The 21,682-nt window shown below is 37.8% G+C and overlaps 1 protein-coding gene across 1 annotated transcript in view; it reads right to left on the minus strand.

Annotated features, from left to right (window-relative positions):
- Window positions 1-21,682, minus strand: part of LOC144349456 (MAM and LDL-receptor class A domain-containing protein 1-like) — a 45,415-nt gene that overhangs the window by 17,849 nt on the left and 5,884 nt on the right. The window contains exons 2-21 of the mRNA XM_085501819.1: window positions 21,196-21,372; window positions 20,470-20,631; window positions 14,561-14,740; window positions 13,913-14,047; window positions 13,663-13,785; window positions 12,658-12,900; window positions 11,812-11,961; window positions 11,401-11,549; window positions 11,133-11,249; window positions 9,903-10,104; window positions 9,189-9,326; window positions 8,977-9,102; window positions 7,939-8,072; window positions 7,335-7,419; window positions 6,703-6,822; window positions 5,893-6,146; window positions 4,933-5,097; window positions 3,069-3,309; window positions 1,680-1,814; window positions 879-1,256 (exon numbers count right to left, since the gene is read on the minus strand). Coding sequence (XP_085357945.1) covers window positions 879-1,256; window positions 1,680-1,814; window positions 3,069-3,309; window positions 4,933-5,097; window positions 5,893-6,146; window positions 6,703-6,822; window positions 7,335-7,419; window positions 7,939-8,072; window positions 8,977-9,102; window positions 9,189-9,326; window positions 9,903-10,104; window positions 11,133-11,249; window positions 11,401-11,549; window positions 11,812-11,961; window positions 12,658-12,900; window positions 13,663-13,785; window positions 13,913-14,047; window positions 14,561-14,740; window positions 20,470-20,631; window positions 21,196-21,372 — 3,414 coding nt within the window. The remainder of the gene's footprint in view (window positions 1-878; window positions 1,257-1,679; window positions 1,815-3,068; window positions 3,310-4,932; window positions 5,098-5,892; window positions 6,147-6,702; window positions 6,823-7,334; window positions 7,420-7,938; window positions 8,073-8,976; window positions 9,103-9,188; window positions 9,327-9,902; window positions 10,105-11,132; window positions 11,250-11,400; window positions 11,550-11,811; window positions 11,962-12,657; window positions 12,901-13,662; window positions 13,786-13,912; window positions 14,048-14,560; window positions 14,741-20,469; window positions 20,632-21,195; window positions 21,373-21,682) is intronic.

Below are 21,682 nucleotides of genomic sequence, written 5' to 3' on the forward strand. Positions count from 1 at the left end.
ATGTTGTTATAACCGCTTGTAAGTAGAGATTTGTTCTGCTGTGTTTATTTGATCTATGAAGTATACACAGCTCACCCGCTGTGCTAGATCATGCAATACACTGTCTACTCTATTCCAATAACAATACGATTTCATTGAAACCTAATGATGAAGATGATAACTCTAAAATAAAATAAAATAACTTAATTAATCTCAGCGAGCATCGATATCATAGACAATACGCTTCCAACAAAGATTGATATAATAGTGTGTATGTGTGTGATTGTGGAGCAGTATGTTCTCGCACGTTTCGAAACACCCGAAATAACGTCTTGACATCTTCGTCTCTTGAATTGATGGTGTATTGCAATGTATCTGATCATGTATTGTTGTGTATTTGACAGTGTATTTGAAGGAGTATTTGACAGTGCATTTGACCGTGTTCTGTGGTGTATTTGACAATGCATTGTAGTATATTTGGCCGTGTATTGTATTGCATATGACCATATAGTGGTGTATTTGACAATGTGTTGTAATGCGTGTGTTGTAGTGTATTTGACCACGTATTTGACAATATATTGTAAAGTATTGTATTGCAGCGTATTTCGACATGTATTGCAGTATACACAAATATTTATATAGCCATATACGGCAGTTTATTTGCGCGTGTATTGCAGTATATTTTGCCATATACTGCAGTATATTGCAGTGCATTCTAATATGTATTTGATGTATTGGGGTGTATTTGAATGTACAAGTTTTTTTTTTATTAATCTTCAACGAATACGAATAGCGTCCGTCTAGTTTTTATTTCTACTTAGCCGTGTCGCTGTGAATAAATGACCATTATTAATAATTGAAAAGCATGATGTAATGTAATATCGAAGTTTATTACTCACCACTGACATATGGTTTGTTGTCATCAGGATGACAGTCTATATAAACTATTTCATCTACGCAGATGTCACCAGCGTCTCCGGTGAAGGTGCCAGCTATTGGGTAAGACTCAAAATCCAATCTAAAGTCTTCATGCTCTCCCATATAGACTTCGGCCCTCTTCCAATCCGTACCCTGATCATTTCGCTTAAACCACAGCATGTACACGTGCAGTGACCTATCAGGATTCTGCATTTGCAGTGCCGTGGCTCCTACGTCATTTCCGCTGATATGGTATTTGAAGGATACCTTGCAGCTTTGACCCATGATTCCCGCATCCGTGACCATTATGCCAGCGAAGTAAAATAGAGATAGGTCTCCTACTATCATCATGTAATGACCTGGGTTATTGGAACAGAGTTATTAAACGTTATCGTTTACGCATAGCCAATGCAAACCAATAGTGTGTCTTTTAAAACGAGAAGGATTCGTCATTTTTGTCTCTATATTTGTGTGGATTAATTGAAATAATACATAATATCAGCCAGAAGGGTGGACACAAACATTTCAACACATTTAATACCAACAGACTGGCATGAGAAAAGTTCATCAAACTTTTCATGAAGTCATTAAAAAAAATCGATGTGATCACAGAACGCATATGAGGATACAGTCCCTCAACGAGAAATGTAAAATTCAAAACACCAAAAACAGATTTCAGAATACGAACATTACATTTGTGTCATTCAAATAATCACTGCGTTGCCAGAGGGCACAATTGACATTCATATTTGTTTCATGACGTCGTCGTATTTGACACATACCATCTGTTCTCCCAGCTCCATCAGTAGCTGGCGCATGGGAAGCTGTATTGTCGGTGATGTGGTATCGCTTCCAACGGTAAGCGCCGGAGCTGGCATCTGACCAACCACACTGGTCGACTTCGAAATCGCATTCACCTGTTTGCATAATAAATAAATGTACACATTAGTGCATAATCTAGTTATTCCTTTTTCTCATTATTTAAATTTTGTTATTTTGTTAAAAATAAATAGTTTAAAAATAAATATAAATATTGATTTAATCTAATTAAACACCGGTGTAATCGGTGATGTTGTTTTTTTATTTCATTTTATTTTCTGTTTCATTGCAGTTTTAATAACGATATTTTCACATTGCGTTCTTCTCAAGTTGTGCTGCGACATCGAAGTCTAAGAAGACGATTCTAAAAATGCAAATCAAGGTAACTGACAATTGTAATTATAATTTACTAAATATACAATAAATGAGCACTATATATCTTGTTGGTGTTACTCTATCTAAATAAAGACGATCGTAAACTTTCTATCAAGTTTATTGTACTGTCGCAACAATAGATGTGATGTGAAATTCATTCCTCCACAATTAAAAAGCTATAGTGAATAAGCTATACCACTTTCAATTGGATAATGCCATGCGGTACCTTGTTTCTAGTACATTGAAGCTATACTCGCATACAGGTTCCGATTACCTTTTGTTCGTTTACTTTGAAGAACATGGATATTTGTGACTGTAATTAGTAGTATATCATAGGCACGATATTCAACACATCACATCACGCAAGGGACGACGTCAAAAGATCGATGTCGGATAAATAACTTATTTCCTTTAGTTTGTGGGTGGGGGGTTTTGACCTCAAAATGTTTCCATCCTACAAAAACGATTTTATTTTTTAATGAAGTCAAAACAATCTTGGAGTATTTGTAGTTCGTTTTTTTTTTCTATCCAATCATGGACAGAAATAACCGAAAAGGAAAAAAAAAACAGAAAAATGGTTTGGTTCGAGTGTAAATCTGTGCGTCAAATGAGGTGCATTTGTAAAATCTTTTTACACCCACCCGACAACCAACTGCTATATAATACTACTGTCCGATTATCAATTTGTATTGAATGGTGAATGTAGTCTGACGCAATCATGGTGACCAATATTTATCAATTAAGTTTCAGTGTGGGGTAGGGGGGTTGGAAAAAAACTAAAGGAATTAAGTTTTTTATCCGACATCGATCTTTTGACGTCGTCCCTAAAAGGTACACCATTAAAAAAAAACAATTGTGCATGCATGAGCAGTTACAGGCTAAAATACATTTATAAAACAAATCCCACTGGTCCCACTCTTTCTAACACCCCTCACGATTTTGAATGGTTGATTCATTACCATCGATACTACACTTACCGCACACTGTCTCATCAGACCCGTCAGGACAGTCTACTTTGTAGTTGCATTTAAGTTCTTCATCAATACACGTGCCATCGCCGCATACAAACATTCCTGTAGCACATGGAGATGGGGTCGCTGGTTGTGGCTCGACGACGGGGAGATCATCGTTTGAAACCGGACATTCCGGTGTTACAACAACATCGTCAAGAGCCACATCACCCCACAAACCGCTACCTACAATTAGTTCAAATACCACCTGGAAATGAAATGATTCAGAACAACGTTATTTTATTTACTACATACATTTTCTGTAACTTGTGCCTTCTAGCGACGACGCTCTTTGTAATATCAAAATTACGTAGGTGGATGTAATTAATGCCGTCGATAGCAGCACCAAACTGTTTAGAGTGATTCGTCTTTTAAAATAGAGTAAATCGTTCAAACATGTTTCAATTCATTTTTGCATTTCTCTTTCAAGCATATGTGTGTTTTGTGTGTGTTTATTATAAATATTTGTTGTCTGTTTGTAATTTTTCCTGCATTTTCGTTTTCATATTCCAACATGTCACTAGGCTTTAAAGTGCCCGTGCAATGCCCACCCTCGCGTTTTCCATTTTAGATCTGTGTCCCACTGAAATTGGCAGTTATTGATTTTTTTGCAGAAAATGATTACTCGTATCCAAGTAAATTTGGGATATTTCTCGTGTTGTAGCCACGCCCACCTATCCTGAAACGGTCGACTGTTTCCGGATTTCCGACTCTCGCCGAAAGTGCGCCACCAAATGACAAAATGTGAGAGGAAGTCATACCCCTGAGCCGTAATAACACTGGTCATTCAGTATACTTTTAAACGATACACATTTTTCGGTCGGCGTTTTTTGTTTTTTTTTTGTTTTTTTTTGTCTATTTTACTTTTTTGGAGAGAGAGTTTTTAGATGTTGCGTTGTGGATAGTTGCAGTGAAACGTATAGTCACACGTTTCTAATCGATCCGAAGGTGTGACATCAGTAGACGAAAGCCACTTAACCTCAGATTCTTTTTTTGTGTGGAAAAATCTGTTCTCGTCCATGAAAAAAAAATTAGGTTTAAACGCCGACAACGTAAACCTGGCGCCACTCTTTTGAAAGAAATAGATTCCGGACCAGCCCATGATCACCGAGGCGGATTTCGGAAGAGATAGAGACGTCCGGCAAGTGTTTCAAATGAGTTGAATTTTTTTGCAATCGTGATTATCGTTTTATAGAAACCATTTAGTCCCTGTTAAGGTAGCAATAATTTTGACAGTGACACGAAAACGAAGCGTCGGACAAACAGGAAATTACACAGCAATTACACACTGCTAATTGTTTTCATTTTCGAAGGCTAAAAGTTTCTGAATTGTTTGATGATTGGTGTTGAATGTCGAATTCACCGCGTGATAAATCACAGTACACCATTTCTGTAAGTTGCGCCCTCAAGTGACGGAGCGGTTTTGTGACATCAAAATGTCGTTAATGGTTAAAGTAGTGTCATTCAATTTGAAATCGACAGCAGATTTGGGCTGTTTCGCTGTATCGACGCTTTGAATTACCTCCGTGTCACCAATTTACGTGATGAAATAGATTCGTGGCTAGAGGGTGTAATGTATTGAAAAGATGTAATTCTATACAGGTTTATGAGTATGAGTATGAGGGCAGTGGTCGTCGCGCAGCGCGTGGTCAAATTCCATAGGGGGCCGATAAGTTGGCCGAAGGCCAAGTTTGCGAGCGCCGATGGCACGAAGCACTGTTGGTTGTTGAAAATAGGGGGCCGCGGCCCCCTCGGCCCCCTCTAAATCCGCTCATCATGGCGACGACCATCATCCTTTGAAACATGGCTCTATTAATTTTACTCAGCGTACCTGGAATACTTCTGTTTCATCTAACTGAACAACCTGTTTAATCCAAAAGTCGCCGTGGTCATTCTCTGCAGAGAACAATGTCTTCATCTGGCCGTTGATTTCAGTTCGAGTATAGACAGTAAATCGACCGACATGATCGCCCCATAAATGAAAGTAGAAACGCAGCTGTAATAGACAAAATAGTGTTTTAGTTGGTGTATTCAGTTGGTAATATGAAGCCTATAGTCATAATTTTTGACAAAATTTGTCATAAATCGCATGAAATTATTCATGCAATGAAAATATCCCATTGTGCAATGAAATAGCATTATTTTGTGTGTTACAGTTAAGCTTTTTGAAAAACGTGTCCTAATATTTCTTAAAAATGCTATTTTTAGACAATTCCATAGAACACAATGTTAAAGAAAAATTTCATTTTTGACACTTTTTTTAAAAATCCAGAGAACTCCTTCATTAACAATATATGATTTTTTGAACCTTTGGTAAAAGTGTTATAATAGTGTCAAAATGACGACTTTCCACTAAAATACAACCATCATTTTCTCGAAAAAAAAAACTGGTGACTTCCAATTTATTTTCGGTCAATATCTTTGTATTGCCTTGGAGTACAGTTTATTTCAAACTGACTAAATTCTGGGTATTTTAATTTATGAGTAGGCTTCTACCTTATTAAGGAAAATACTGTGTAATATATGGTCGTGTTTGGTAAACTGTGTTTTGGCATATGAACAAAAGCTGGGATGGAATACACATGATTGTGGTCGTGGTCTTGAATTGGTCGCCATTCTATTCTAATTTGACAAGACAATGCGTTTTCACCCGATGACACCGACTGCCACACGGGGGAAACGCGACGACTGTGGTTTCAAAACATCCGTGCAAAATACATACTAAGCATTGTTTTGATTTATTTACAGAAAACAAATACATACTGGTTTATATGAAATATATATATCTTACTTCGCACGTTCCGGGTTCAAAGTTGACTGTCAAAAGCCTCGCTCTATCACCTGATCGAACAGGGAATCTTGTGTCGACATAGAGGTAGTATCCCGTCGCTGAATTTGTGGTATGATCCCTGGCTGGACCTGTCTCGCCGCCGATCTCAGATGCTAAGCCTTGATGTTCCCACCATTCAGCATTGACATTCTCTTCGCTGTTTGTGTAGCCGCACCAGCCATGTTCAAAATTACATCCATGATACCCCAGATCATCTGCGTGGTTAATTTACAATTTCAAAAAAAATGTGCATTACACACTGTGGCTGGCTAAAACAGCGTTCTTTTCTAAAACTGTTGTCAGTATTTTACTCATTAATCATGTGAATTTACTCAAACGTCACGAAAAATGGGCGGCCGTACTACCTTCGTGTGATAACAGCAACTTTTAGTACTGCATGTCGGAAATGCGTATAACTATCAACATGTGATCGGAAAGTGACTTTTAATTATAGTCAAACATGGAGAAACTCCTGTTGAGTTACGTAATTTCATCCACAGTCCCGATGTACCCCCCCCCACACACACACACACAAACACACACACACACACACACACACACACACACACACACACACACACACACACACACACACACACACACACACACACACAGAGACACACAAACGTATTGTTGATAAGAAGGTTTTGCATAAATTTCAACGACTATGCCGTTGTTTTGCTATAGTTCCACTGAGAATTACCTTCAGGAAAATAAATGAGCATGAAACACACCAAATCCAGTGATTCTAGCCAATAATATATTACTCACCACAACCATCTTCGTCCGATCGATCGCCACAGTCGTCAGTAAAATCACATTGATTGCTATCTTTAATACATGCACCGTTATCGCACCAAAACTTTTCTCCCGAACAGGTCGACTCTGCAACTGTGAAAATAAGACGTATTCATTTCAGTGGAACTGAAGTTAACAGTACAAATCTTAACCTAGATCGAGAAACGTTAAAATTAGAAGATAAAACATAGACAACGATATAAATGTAACTTAGATTGCGAAGAATGTGAAGAACGTTCTATGCCGTGAATTCCTTGAAATGTGTAGTCAATTTGTAGAATTTGGGAACACATGAGCCGCTAGGAGCGCCGTTGCACAATTGAGCGTTGTTTTTTTCATTTAGATTATTGTTGCCACTCACAAAATGTGCTCTATTCTTCACGGTATTTATTTCTGCTTTTTTTTCAATTGAATTTGATGAATTGTTAGCTCTAAAAATGGATAATGTTCGGCCATCTTTAATGTGACTTGTCTGTAAAGTTTGATTGTGATTGGTCAAGAGTACCGGTCAGGCAAACGGACTCACACAATTGAAGTTATGAGTTCCAGTTTCCGAACTAACAATGATCGTAAACATGTGTCAAAGAACGACTACGGACACTTACCTGGAAATGCACAGTCTGATACAATTATGCCATCGACTGCAATGTCACCTTCTTCGTTAAATAGAGGAGTTGTCTGAAACGTTAACTGCAACATAAGCATATATTAATTGTGTGTTGTCAGTAATTGTACTGCGCCGTAGACGCACGTAGCAGCGGAAATCTCGTTGAGAGCGAGAGGTTGAATTTGTTCCTCAAATTATTTTCCATTCTTACATAAATCAGTGGTTACAGGGAATACGATGACGGAAGAGCATTCGAATGGAACACTATTTCCGGGGCGAAAACAAGTCTCGTGGATTTCTCGCTCTCAACGAGATCTCGGCGGCCATGCGCTGGGTTATTTTGCGACGCTTGCTAAATGTACGGGTAAGATGACGCCATATATATAGTATTTTGTAATTATTTTGGGTTTTGTGCATTCATTCATTGGCTTTCTATATTCAATTTTAAAATACAATATTTAATTTAATGACCGAATAAAATAAAAAAAGAAAGAAAGAAAGAAAGAAAGAAAGAAAGAAAGAAAGAAAGAAAGAAAGAAAGAAAGAAAGAAAGAAAGAAAGAGAGAGAAAAGAAAAAAAGAAATAAATAAATATATACATACCCACCAATCTGTAGTTACACGACCAATTACAGTGGATGCAATGTGCCACTCATCTCCAGCACTCCCACGTGCCATCCATATCCGTGTTTTCAGTCCGCCGTTCTGATTAATCCATACATCTAATTTACCGATATCTGCAAACAAAATAGAGGTGTCGTGTATAAATGTGGTTCAATTGAAAATGGAATATAATACATTTTATTAAATGACTTTTGCCATGAAATATGCTACTTTCCCGATTTTTGTTACTACAGCTAATGATGATACGTAGTGCTAAAATGTTGGTCTGCACTATGTTTATGTCGTCATTTCCTGATTACTACCAATATTTGCATACAGTTAGATATCTATATAAGAAAATGACTACCACACCTAATTCTGAGAGAGAAAAAAGCAGGGTATGAAGCCTATAACACCTTAATAAGTTTACATAAGTTACGGATTCTACTTTTTACATCAATTGTCTTGTGTCCTGAACTTTTTCTGTCTGTCAGTCAGAAAGAACAGAAGGGTTCTGCTGACGTGCAACATTCCTACAGCTGTTGCCTACCTCAACAAAGAGTGTAGCTCAAAGTCATCGCCCCCCCCCCCAACAAGTGAAAACCTTCCCTTGGTGTGCGCTACACAACTTAAATGTAACGTGCAGACACATAATGAAAAACTGTACCCTTCACACACTAACAGCTGGCGCACGCATGATGATAAAATTAAATTAGATATTTACTACATGTTTGTATATGAGGGCCGCCGTCTTGAATGTGGCATAAAACTAAATAACTAAAACGTTGTACAGACTCCTACAAATCAGAACAAAAATACAAATCTTTCACAGAAATACGATCCATTGGAAAAAAAAAGACAATTCGCCCAGGCGTGTGGAGAAAGTGTTTTTCACTTGTTGCTTCATCTACTCGCCACTGGAACTACTACTGTGAAGGAAATGTAAAAGTATGCAGTATGTATGTACAAAAAAACAAGAGCGATAAAGATCGTCACATGATGTACGAACACGAGATGAATTGTGTATTGTATACTCACGGTCTCCATACATGTGATAGTAAAAATATAGCATACAGGTGGAAGAGGATTCCCTGACAGTTGGACTCCTCATCGTTGAGCCACTAAAGACAGACCCCGTGTGAGCTTCCGTCAACATGTAGTAGCCTGAGAATCGGACAACAAACGCTGTCAATCATATATTACATATAACGTTCTGATAACTAACAGTTTCCAATGAAAGACATACCAACCTGTGCCATCACCACTGGTAGCATCTCCTGATGGTCCAGTTCCCGGGGTTATTGTCGCACCACTGGCTCTTACCCACTCGTAATCGCTTCTACTAATTTCGTCATACCGACAATAATCAACATCGAACGTACACTCCCCTACAATGACAAGTTTGTAAACAGTGTGTCATGAGAAATGTTATGGTCATGTTATTGTGTCGAAGGGACTATAAATATTTATGTCACATAGAAAAGCTCTGGAGAGATGTCAAAAAACAAACACGCATTTAAACATTTTTTTTTGTTATATCAATATGCAAATGTTACATAAACGTGACGTACAGACACATCTATGTTCATTTCACATGCACATCTGATTTACTAGTTCACCAAACGTATGTGAAACTTTAAAGCGGGAGAGTCGTCACCTGCGCACGCGCGTGAATTGAGTCCCAAGTGATGAATAACAACACACGCTAAAACGCAAAGACTCATGTGTGGACGCTTGTTTGTAAACATTAACACGCTATGGCCATCTGACGCATGCGCAAGTGACGACTCCCCCGCTTTAACCAAAACCACTGGGTTGATTATCAATGCATTCGCATTCAAAAAATACAAATGTTTCGAAATACTCCATTACGTTAGAAAATTTTTCTTAAAAACTGCGATGGGCACAGCCAATAATTTTCTTTCAGGGATCTTCAATGAAGCGTATTTCAACGATGATCTTACCGCAATATACTTCATCACTGCCGTCCTCACAGTCTAGCACCCAGTTACATCTGAGTGATGCATCTAATTCTCTGGTGGAATCATCGTGACAGACGAAATCCTCTTCACCGGGTTTGTCCGAACACAGTCCGTCATGCATAAAGGTATCATCCACAGCAAGGTCACCTGCGCCCAATTTATCCAATTCCCCTTCAATGGCTACCTTGGATAAACAATCCAAATACAAGTATTAACATATGAATATGAATAAATAAATATATTATGGTAGGTTAAGCTGGATTTAAATTTCCATCGTACTGGGCAGGTTACAGCACATACAAAGATCACACTAGAAACTGATGACATTTAATTGTTCAAACGTATTAGAATTCATACATTAAAAATATACTATTTTTCCGTCAATTTTTAAATGTGGCCCCTATGAACACTTTGCGACATGAAGAAATAATGTCACCATAAAAAATTGCACAAAAATGCACAAATTCTGTCCGTTTCTAGTGCCATTGTTAAACAATTTCTCTGTGAACCAAATTTGTGTTCGCATTTTTGGCATTAACTTATATTATATAACTATAATAAAAGTTTGAAGAACGTAACAGATAATTATTAAATTAGTCAGATTCTACTTAAATTCAGCTGTATTTTTTGTGATTATAATTTTGCAGATGGTTATTAGTGTTTTATGTAACTCAGCAAATGAAAAAAAAGTGGTCATGCCAACCCGGGGTCAGAATCTATGATAACATTTGTCTTAAACACAAGCGACAGTTTTTTATTGCACCTGCGTGTATATGTGATATTGTGACAATGTAAAATGTAATAGTTTGAAAAACTTAACAGCGATCTACTTCTATGATTCCAAAACAATATTCTTTATTGTATATCACATTCTGTATTTTTATTAAATTTCATCTTTTGTCACGTCAGATGTAAAGAACGGAAGGTAGCGTTCGATTATTGTTACGAAAATTTTAAACACAAATTACAAAATAAAATTGAGACAATTCTAAAATATGTTAGCGCGGGCAAATATGAATGGCAACGTTGTTTTCGTGTATGATAGTAATCAATACTACTCCCATAGATTTTATCAGTGTATACAACTGTAGTATCCGGGTACATTGGCTGTAGATAGTGGAGGTCTGCTCCTAAACTTGTTGCATAAACCATATCTTTTTTTTATTTTCAATGGCCGAAAATAAAACCACATTTTGAAAAAGTATATCTTACTCTGAAAGCCATATTAGTTGGCATCTGTGCAAGTCCTTCAAACCATTGGTCTCCCTGGTTACCAGTCTTGCTCCATAGTAAGACGTCCCCTGATCCGTCGGTGAACTCAGCAAGAACCTACCAACGTTAAACAAAACATAGGCGTCGCGTGATAATAAAACTACAATAATCTCGATGGTCATTACGTGGCTACATGAGCTGTCATAATCACGAAACATAAAAAAACACACATTATGACGATATACCTTCGATTATTTAATATACTTACCCGGATGGTTCCAGGTGCTTCGAATGCACCAAACATAAAATTCCACAGCTGAAAGCACCGGTCTTCTCCTGGCATAAAAACATCGGACACCATTCGACCAATATCGTAACGATCTCCTGGCGGAGCACTCTCCAGGTACATGTACCAACCTAGACAATACATAACAATTGTGTTCAAGTATATTTTTACATTCGAATTTCAGTGTACATCAGTGTTTTTACAAATATTATTTTTTTTGCGTACATATATCGAATTATGTCATATTTCATGAATATTATAGTGTGTTTTAGGGAAACCATATGGGTTTTACATATTGTTTCACAATACATCAATACAGTAACTTCAACTCGCATGTACATTGCTGATGCAATATTTATAGCAATCTGCATATGGACGGACAATGAAACTCACCGTTTTCTGAGTCAGTAGTGTGATCTTTCTGGGGCCCAGTCAAATCAGAAAGGGCAGACGAGGCACCCGTGTATCGTAACCAGTCAAAGTCGTCTTCACCGTGACGAAGGTTCATCCAAGTACACTGATCAACTTCAAAATTACACGTGGCTGCAAGGTTAAACACGTTGAAATAACTAATACTGTTTCACAATGATCTACAATTAAAGATGATATTTGGATGAAAACTTGTAATTTGTTGTTTGACAATGTGTGTTGATGAAATGCATTGGATTATGATTTAAACTAAGAAGGTTATTAGTGAAGCCAGTCAAAGATAATATAATTATTTAATGTGCATGTGTTGGATTTCAGTTGTTACTGCTTGCGGCTAAATTAAAATAGGTTCATTTAGATGTGTATTGTTTTTACATGATGCTGTATTCGTTTGGCTTTATTGCTCTGGTACTAGCTCGATCGTCCCAGTAATAACAATGTTTCTTCCCTAAATACCAAGGCAAATGCACATGATGGCAAATAAAACGATTAAGGGTCAATGAAAAATGTAACTTGCACAAATTGTTTAAATAAATAGGCTGTTATCTGGCCAGTCCGTGTAAACACATTACCCTCCGCCTCCCTCCTCTTACGATTAATTGACAGATGTCGATACCTGAAACCATAATACTATAAAGAGTTGCTTGATGGGGAGTCACGAATTTTCCGATGCATAGCGTTTTTGTTTTTTTTGCACATAAATCTGGTGACAACCTTTCGCAACACTGCCATACACTTAAATCAAGAAACAGGTGAGCAAAGTACGTGATAGTTATACACATTTCATTGTTTACAATTTCTAATACACACCTTGAGCGCCGCTACAATGTCCTTCTTTAATGAGTACTTCGTCTAAAGAAACATCGAAATCCATTCCGCTTTCGTGTGTTGTTCCTTCAAATACAATACGGTGGTTACCGTAACTTCTGTATTGGACTGCAGCAACGTGCCAGAAGGCACCCTGGTCATACATCGTGCTGTAGATTTTAGTGAGGTTACCAGTAGTTGAGTTCGATGGTGCTTGATACACATTTAAAGTGGATCCGTCGTCCCCTGGGTAGATTCAAATATTCGATATTCTGCGTCACTTACTTATACATATGATAACATGACAAACAGCGTGTTCGAAAAACGTCATGTATATGAATCCCGCACATTTTAAAGCGGGAGGGTCGTCACCTGCGCGCGCACGGGAATTGAGTCCCAAGCGACGACAACAACACACGCTAAAAACGCAAAGGCTCATGGGCAGACGCTTGTTTGTAAACAATGACACGCTATGGCCATCTGGCGCATGCGCAGGTGACGACTCCTCCGACTTTAATTATATTAAAGTGGAGGCGTCGTCAGCTGCTCGCGCGTGGGAGTCCCAAGCGACAATAACAACGCATGCTAAAACGCAAAGGCTCATTGGTAGACGCTTGTTTGAAAACAACGACACGATATAGCTTCCCGCCGCATGCGCAGACGACGACACCTCCGCTTTAATATCCCGAGAGTCGATACAATGCCACACGGTTCTGTTCCGAAAGACATTCATAGTATCATTCCATGAGGTAGTTCATTGGCCAGTTTAAAAGCCGCAGCATGCTGGTATTTTCTTATTATAAAATGACGTGATTGCGCTGCTTTCAAGAAACCAGTCAAAGTTACAGTCAGATGGCTACAATTAATAATTATTAGCATCATTTGTGGGGAGATGTTTAAAGAGCAAAAACATACACATACAATCTCTGTTGTAATCACAATTGACAATTTGTTCCATGTACAATTCTCTCGCGAAAACCAATAAAAACATAATCCCAGGAAGTATACCTTGCATGTGGTACCAGAAACGTAGACACGACAAGCTATTGTAGGTATGGCGATACTCCGGTGAAATAAGTCGTCCTAACTGTAAACCTTCTGCTGCATCCGATTCGATGTACATGTAATAGCCTAAATTAAAAACCAAATATTGTGTTTGTATGCATCATGACCCGCCATTAGAATACATTATTCTCGAACGCGTTTATAATGAGTTACATGTATCTCAAAAGCAATCAGTGTGCAGGGAGATATTCACCTGATGGTGATCCTGTAGTGACGTCATATCCGGGTCCTTGTTTATGATCAATGGCCTGGATGTCTTCCCAGTCGAAATCATTTTCCGGATGATTGGTGTATCCACACATGTCGGCGGATTCGAATCCACAGGTCTCTGCGTGAGCAATGAAATTACAAACGATAAATGAAATCGCATATGGGCGAAAAAAGTTTTTGTTCGATTGTTTTTTTCTGTTTCCAGGTTGGAAAAAGTAAATTGTTTAAAAAGGAAAAATAATAATATAATATTTTCTAATCCACACCAATAGCAACTCGTAGATCATGATTAACAAAACAATCTATCTGAAACTTCCACCCAGTGCCATCCTCTCAATAGGCAAACATTTTAGTATGTCTAATTTTTCGGAAATGCTGTCGATTCAACATTCATTGACGTGGTATCCGGGTTTAATTAGTAATACGACACGTGTCAGTGTCAACACACATGTGCACATTCCCGCATAAAAGAAATGACTTGAAATGAAAAATGACAGCAATCAGAAAACTCTCAAATATAAAGTTCTAAATCTTAGTTTAAGGAAAGCCATGGTGATGAAAAATCGTTTTGGTATTTTTTTTGATAAACTTCTGGTTGCATTTATTTCCGAGCGAGGTGAATGAGTCTTACTTCTCGGGGGACATTCGCCCTCATAAAACATGATATCATCAATCGCAATGGTTCCGACATTTGTCACACCACCAACGACTTCGAAGACTACCCTATAGTCTCTGGTTTCCTCCGTTCGTAGTTGGGCACTCAGCCACTCAACCGACAAACCTCCTTCTCGCTTGAATATCGAATTTGAAACTGAAAAGTAAAAAAAAAGAATATGCAAATCAATTCATTAAATAATCGTTACAAGCCACACAGCTTCAACAACGCCAGGGACAAGGTGACTACTCTACCATACACGCGCTGCAAGGTTTCTGTATTGCTTTGTTTGTTGTGTCAACGGCAGCTGTGCAACAGAACTAATCTTGTTTTGAACTGCACGTACTTGCTGGTTCAGTGGACTGCAATGTGTGTGAAGTTTCTTGTCGTAAACAGAACACAAACCAAAACACAAACTAGGCCTGCTTTACGTCTCAGTGTGCTTTTAGTGAGATATTTGCTGGTTAGCCAATTTAAATGACGTGGCAATTCATACATAAATTATTTTTTAAAAAATCCCTTTTAGGGTCCACCGGAAAAACATACTCGATTTCCGATAATGAATTATGTGAGAATCATATGTGATACCTATATATGAACTAGAACGTAACGTATTCGGAAACAAATCTATAACATACAAGTAACCTGTAGAATGCTGTGTGGGTAATATTTTTATATTGAATTTTGTTGCATTTGCAGCAAATAGTTACCAAACAATGAGAAATCTATAGGATTGGATATACCTCTCAGCTGGCTTCACATGCATAGTTCAAGACTGCCTAATCGGTGCTTATACCAGGATTTAGTTACAGCACCTAGACGGTCTGTGGTTACAACTTCATGTCCCGAGTAATCTCAAGAAATTGACATTACAATAGAAAATAAAAGACTGACACTCTCATGCAATTAATAGCAAGTGAGATTCCAGGGATTGAAACATAGATTTTGAAGTCACTGATGTAGGCAATGAATAACTTCAAGTTGGCATAAAGACGAGGTAGTTTATTTAACCAGTGATGAACTAGAAGCTGAAATTATAATTAAGTTCGTTGTCATATAATTTGTTTATTTCAATTTCTCCTGAAGTCAAATAGAATACATTGGTGAATGGAAGTTTTGGGGGTGTAGTTTACACTGTGTATGGAGTAGTAGGGTTGGGTGTCATATAATTTGTTCATTTCCAACTCTCATGAAGTCACATAGAATTTCACTTAATTTATTTTCGTGTTCAAGCATTAACGTGTGAATCCAATTTTCACTGTGCTGTGTCAAGTCTCAATATGAGGGAAATGGCATTTTTACTGGAATTTATTTTAGCGGGAAAATGTTTACAGTGAAAATGAAGTATTTCACATTATTGCATATGTACTGCACTTTATTTTAATTCGTCCCTGAAATCAAAATCAGTATTTCCACACCAAATATGCAAATGAGGTATGAGAGCAAACAAAGTTGTCCTTTCAAGAGTAGCGTTTTTCGAAACATAGCAGAGATAAACTATATTTAGAAGTACGATATTTTACCCTTGGGTACATGAATATACTTGCCGAGTGAAATAAAATTTGAACAAATGCCAAATGAACCACACCCTACATTTCTATGATTAAAAGGCACGGACGTAGCTCATTCTAGTCAGCTTGAGTGTGGGCAACAATTTACTGTTTTTTATGTCTATTTTCATTACCGAGAAAATGGACCCCAACGTTGGGGTAACTTTTCGCCAGCGACGGCTTTTAACTCATCTCTGAGATTTTTTTTTGGCTTGTCTAATTTTGTTCATACATGACAGGCAGGTCATAACGTCACAAATTGGAAAAACAATCCTGGCCCACAGTTACCATGGCAACAGCCAAAAACTGATTTTGTATACTTTCGCCCCAAATTTATTACCTCCTACCAGTCTTGTAATAGCACTAGCAGGCCCGTAGTTTGGGGGGGGGTTCGGGGGGTTCGGTCGAACCCCCTAAATTTTGGAAGTGAATAGATTTATGATCGTAGATTAGAAACATAATAAAACAAACAGTATTAATTAAAATAATTATCGTTGTTTTAATCACTTGACTCCGTGATGTAACTATCAGAGTAATGTAATGAGTAATGCATAGTAATGAGCATTTACGTGCCAAAGAGCTTTAAATGTCAATCTTGAAGTTATGCTATCTCAGCTCAACAGCAGCCAACCAAAACAGGTTGTTATAAATAGGCATCTTTTATTCGGTTTTTCCGCGATGGTGTAATGAAGATCGCGTTCAAGCACCTGATGTTAAATATTAAAACAACATTGAAACAATAATGTAATGGTAGTCACTATCTGAATGATGGGGTGGTCCTGAATAGGGCAGTTTGTCTTGTGCTAATGTTTGCTCAGTTAGTAAAGTGTGGGGATCGAACGGGATTGACACGACAACAACACACTGTACTTTCCTAGTTTGGTTCATTAGTTTTGTATTCTTCAAGTTAATGATGGCATATATACTGTTTTGTTCCAAGTGTATCAGCCAAATGTAGTCAACTTATTGTATTAGTATGTGTAGCCTCTGTTACTGGACAATAGTGTACAGCTACGGGTTGGACATATTAAAAAAATGCGGAAGATTTATCATCACGAGTTGTATAGGTCGAAGAGCTTCTTGTAGCCAACAATTTACCCTACAGTTTTGCTTCAGCACAGAAACTATGCGATGAATCATAAATTGCAAACATATTTTTTTACACGTTTTTTGTTTTGTTTTTGATGTCTCAGAAAATTTACTATATTTTTAATGGGTTCATAAAAGGAGTTGTAGTCATTGATGTCTATTGACACCGCTGCTAAACTGCCACTGTATGTATATTATTTTACCATCCTCTAAAAACAGATTTACAGTGAACCAAATATATTTACATACTGTAAGAAACTTGGTAGTATGCCATTGGTTAGTGCATTTAATTTGTTTGATGCAAGCATTGTGCCAACTATTTCTTATGCTAGCGATATGGGGGTACGTAAATTCGGAAATCGAGATGGTACAGATAACATTTTGCAGATATCTACTTAGCGTGAATAGTTGTACTAACAATGTAGCGATGTTAGACGAATGTGGAAGGCTGCCATTGTGCTGTGGTTATTTCAAGCGTTGTATCTCATATTGGTTAAAATTACTGAAACCCCAAAACATAATATATCATGCTTAAACGATTAGACAAGACCGGCAGACTTGCTTGGGAAACCCACATAGAAATCTCCTGTTCAAATATGGTTTCGGCATTGTCTGGTTTGAAAAACAAGTTGGAGATACTGCAAATTTCTTAGGTATTTTTACTCAAAGAATAAAAAAATAGTGGCATGCCTCAATTTCACATTCATCCAAGCTGTGTACTTTTGGAAAATCAAAGTAGTATTATAATCTGGGAGATTTATTGGCAAGCAATTATAGACTAAAATATATACTGACGAGTTTACGCTGTTTTGACCATAAACATAATGTAGAATTAGGCAGACACAAAAAGATACAGTTAGATCAATAAATTTTTAGTTTTTGCAGTGATACGTTTGAATTTAGCATGGTAGAAAATGACATTCACTTTGTTTTTATATGTCCATTATATAATGATCTAAGGGCTGATCATTTGTCAGTAACCTTATGCAATTATGCAAATACTGACAGTCTGGGCTTACTTCGTCGCTATACAAACTGCCACACCATATATCAAATAGCTCTATATTTTTTAAAAGTTTTCAAGCGACGAGATGAATATGAATTCAGCTTAACTTAGTACCATATGTTTACATGGATGTTGTATTGTGTTTAAAACGTGCTACGCACTTTTCTACCCATTACATTTTGTACAATAGGCTGAGGCCCTGTACAGAAATAAAATTACATATTACAAAAATTGACTAATACTAAAATGAATAATTGTAGACAGATTTCGACATGAAATCGTGTCACTTTTATGTGCGCTAACATCTGCGAAGAGCGAAAAAACTCGTAAGTAGCCTTCTACCTTAAAATACTTAGACAATAATGCTAAGATAAGTACAGTCTTGTCTTTTTTGTGTACAACATTTTGCCGTAGTGGATCAATGGTGTGGATATTTTTGTCTGTAGGTGGGGAATGGCTCAGGACCCCTTCACTAAAATGGTAAAATAGTCCAAAGATTTTATGTAAAATATCTTACCAATGTAACGCAAAGTAAACCAATTGAATTTAGAATCGATAATATAAAAATGTCTGTAACAGAGCTCAAAAACACTTTTTGAATATTATAAAATTCACACATTTCACATCAAATATATAATTGTTGTTTTCGAACCCCCTATTCAAAAGAGCTGGCTACGGGCCTGACTAGTGTTTAAATGATCATGCCTTTTATGTTGGCTACGTTGCACACCGGCATCAACATTGTTACACTGTATCAACGTAAGGCAACTTTGAATGAAATGTGAATGCTGCCTCCAATCTAGAAAATACTATCGAAAAACAGTTGGAAATAATATATTTAACAGCAGAATACGTCCTAGCAACAAAATAAAAAAGTGACTTCTAAAGACTGAATGTTTTTTGCGAACTTCGTATACGGTGTCCGGTTTTAGTTATAAACCAACGTTAGCTTCACGTTCACGTCCTGCCAACAGACGAAAACATGTTGCTTGTTTACTTAGCGGCTTGTTTTCATTGGCAACCGGACTACTTTTATTTTGTATACAAATTTTCGTCTGCTATTTTTATCCAGTTCAAATCGTTCAGCAACATTTTTGGCATATTAATACTACGGATGGAATTAATGGAATACTACGATTGAGAGAACTGTTGAGTTGAGTTTTATAAACTCTGGAGGGCTTTTAGAAGACCCCCCCCCCCCGCAGTAAAATTAGCGATTGTCATGGAGGCGCAACCATCAACTTCGAAGTACCAGGAGGTTTCTGTTGGCGACGTTGCGGCGTTACCCAGTTCCAAATAAAGATTACCAACGCCAAATGAGCAAAATTTCAACCCGTAATCAAGATTCATTCAATCCACGGCTAACAAGCAACATCACAAGCGAAGTTGTAGCGTGCAGCTCAGCGACGACCGCTGTCGACGAAAGTCGTCCTGTCAGTGGAGTACCGCAGTAGCATGGTATGTTTGCCAATGCAACATTCTGTGGAGGAACTTTTAACTTCAACATTAATTTGTGTCAACCCTTCACCATTGTATTCAAACGAATCACGTGGTGTGCCGTTCTCCTTCAAACCCGGCATTCAATCAATAGGGGAGTTTCAGTAAAAAAAACATCGCAAATCATGCAAATTCAACATCTTCAAACCAGTATACTAAACAGAAATGCTCAAGGATGCAACAGAAGGATAGATATATTACTTTTCAGTATACACATCTCTGTTGATACTATCCTTCACATATTCTACTCCCAATCATTCCTACGTAAAATGGACTTGCCTCTTTTCATGTTGACATTCAGAGTAAAATCACGTGACAGGCTGTTAAAATTGGCTGTTGCATACACTTTCGCCGGTCTGGGAAATGTGTTTAATTAGCTCTCATTCAATCAACAATGCAGATTTCCCAGTGGGAGTGAAACTATTCGACTTTGCCATTAAAAAATAGGGGTGTTTTCAGCACAATACGAAAAACCCTGGAATGCACACAACACACTGAATTTCGGAACAAATCGTGCATTATTTCCAGTTGCAGAATACCACAGAAATATCAGACGAAACATGGAAACACTACATTTTGTATTTCGGCTTGAGCCCTCTCTATTGCAATTCCAGGAATTAACCCCATATGTGCATCCATTTTCCACCTTGGTATCACCCACCCCTGAAAACAAACTCTTAATACCACGCTGAAGCGTTTGGTAATAACGTGAAAATAAATCTCGCTGACAATGTGTTACTCACCTCCATCTCTCTCTATTATCACTTCAAACGTGCCCAACTGACTTCCGTACATGTGATACCAAAAGGTCAGACACAGATCCTTGTCGAATGTATTGCTGCTTACCAGTCTAGCTGTATTGTCTGGTAAAAGTTGCGAGAGCTGACCGACGAAGCTGTAGTAACCTGCGAAAAATATACGCGAAGTTACGTTAAAGGGATACCATCTAATTACTGTCTTTAACTTAAAGCGCGGTAGTCGTCGCGCTGCGCGCATGTGCGAGACGTATGGGTCTCATATGAACAAAGATGGCGACTTTGACTGTTGCGCAGATCAACGAGTACGAAATGAGACGTTTCCAAGCTTTAATTAAGCAATTTTCATGTTATTGGAAGGTATGAAGGAGTCAAGGGCGGTAATCAGTGCAAGTTGCGCCCAGGCCAAACCTCGTACTTGTGATTTCCATTTGAAGAGCGCATTGGATTATGGGAAAATCAATGTTTATCAACACAAATGTCGCACATGCGCAGCCCGACGACTACCGCGCTTTAAGGTACCATGGAATAGCGTCCAGCATCTAATGATCACAAGTGGTCACAAAACGGACGAATAATACAAAAAAGGAAGTTATTTTGTCTCCAACTAATACTGTAATTATGCAAAACCATTGTCATCGTTTGACATCGACATAAGCTGAGAGAACTGCTAGCTAAGAATGGCGTCATTGCATGAACATGATCAGCGCCTACCATCTTGCGTTCCAGTCGTGTGGTCAGCCGGTGGGCCTGAGTGTGTAAGTCTTTCCGATTCGCCCGTGCCCAGGTCCCAGTCTTCGCCATTATCTGGATCGTTTTGCCAGCAACACCAGCCGTCTTCAAAATCACAGTTACACTCAGCGACTGCGTCAGCAGCAATGCCTCGCCACGCTGAAAGGTTAAGCACAATTGAAAGAATTAATAAGAGAATTTGTAGGTTTATTTGGGATTTACAAGATAGATTAGATGTCTTTAATCATGGATTGAATGTGTTTGACATATAACAATTTAATTCCATATCAAGCTTAGTTACTTTTTATTTGTCATTAAGATATGCGCTGTGTATTATTTATAACCCTGATCCAAAATGAAATTTGTGAAATAAACGAATATGCGAAGAGAAAATGTTGTTAAACCCAAAATAAACGTTACATTACATCACTATACCTTTACTTTCTTCTAGTAACCGTGGTATGATATC

The sequence above is a fragment of the Saccoglossus kowalevskii genome, chromosome 7 (genome assembly GCF_978046115.1).
Source record: "Saccoglossus kowalevskii chromosome 7, keSacKowa6.1, whole genome shotgun sequence".
In the NCBI taxonomy this organism is placed as follows: Eukaryota; Metazoa; Hemichordata; class Enteropneusta; family Harrimaniidae; genus Saccoglossus; species Saccoglossus kowalevskii.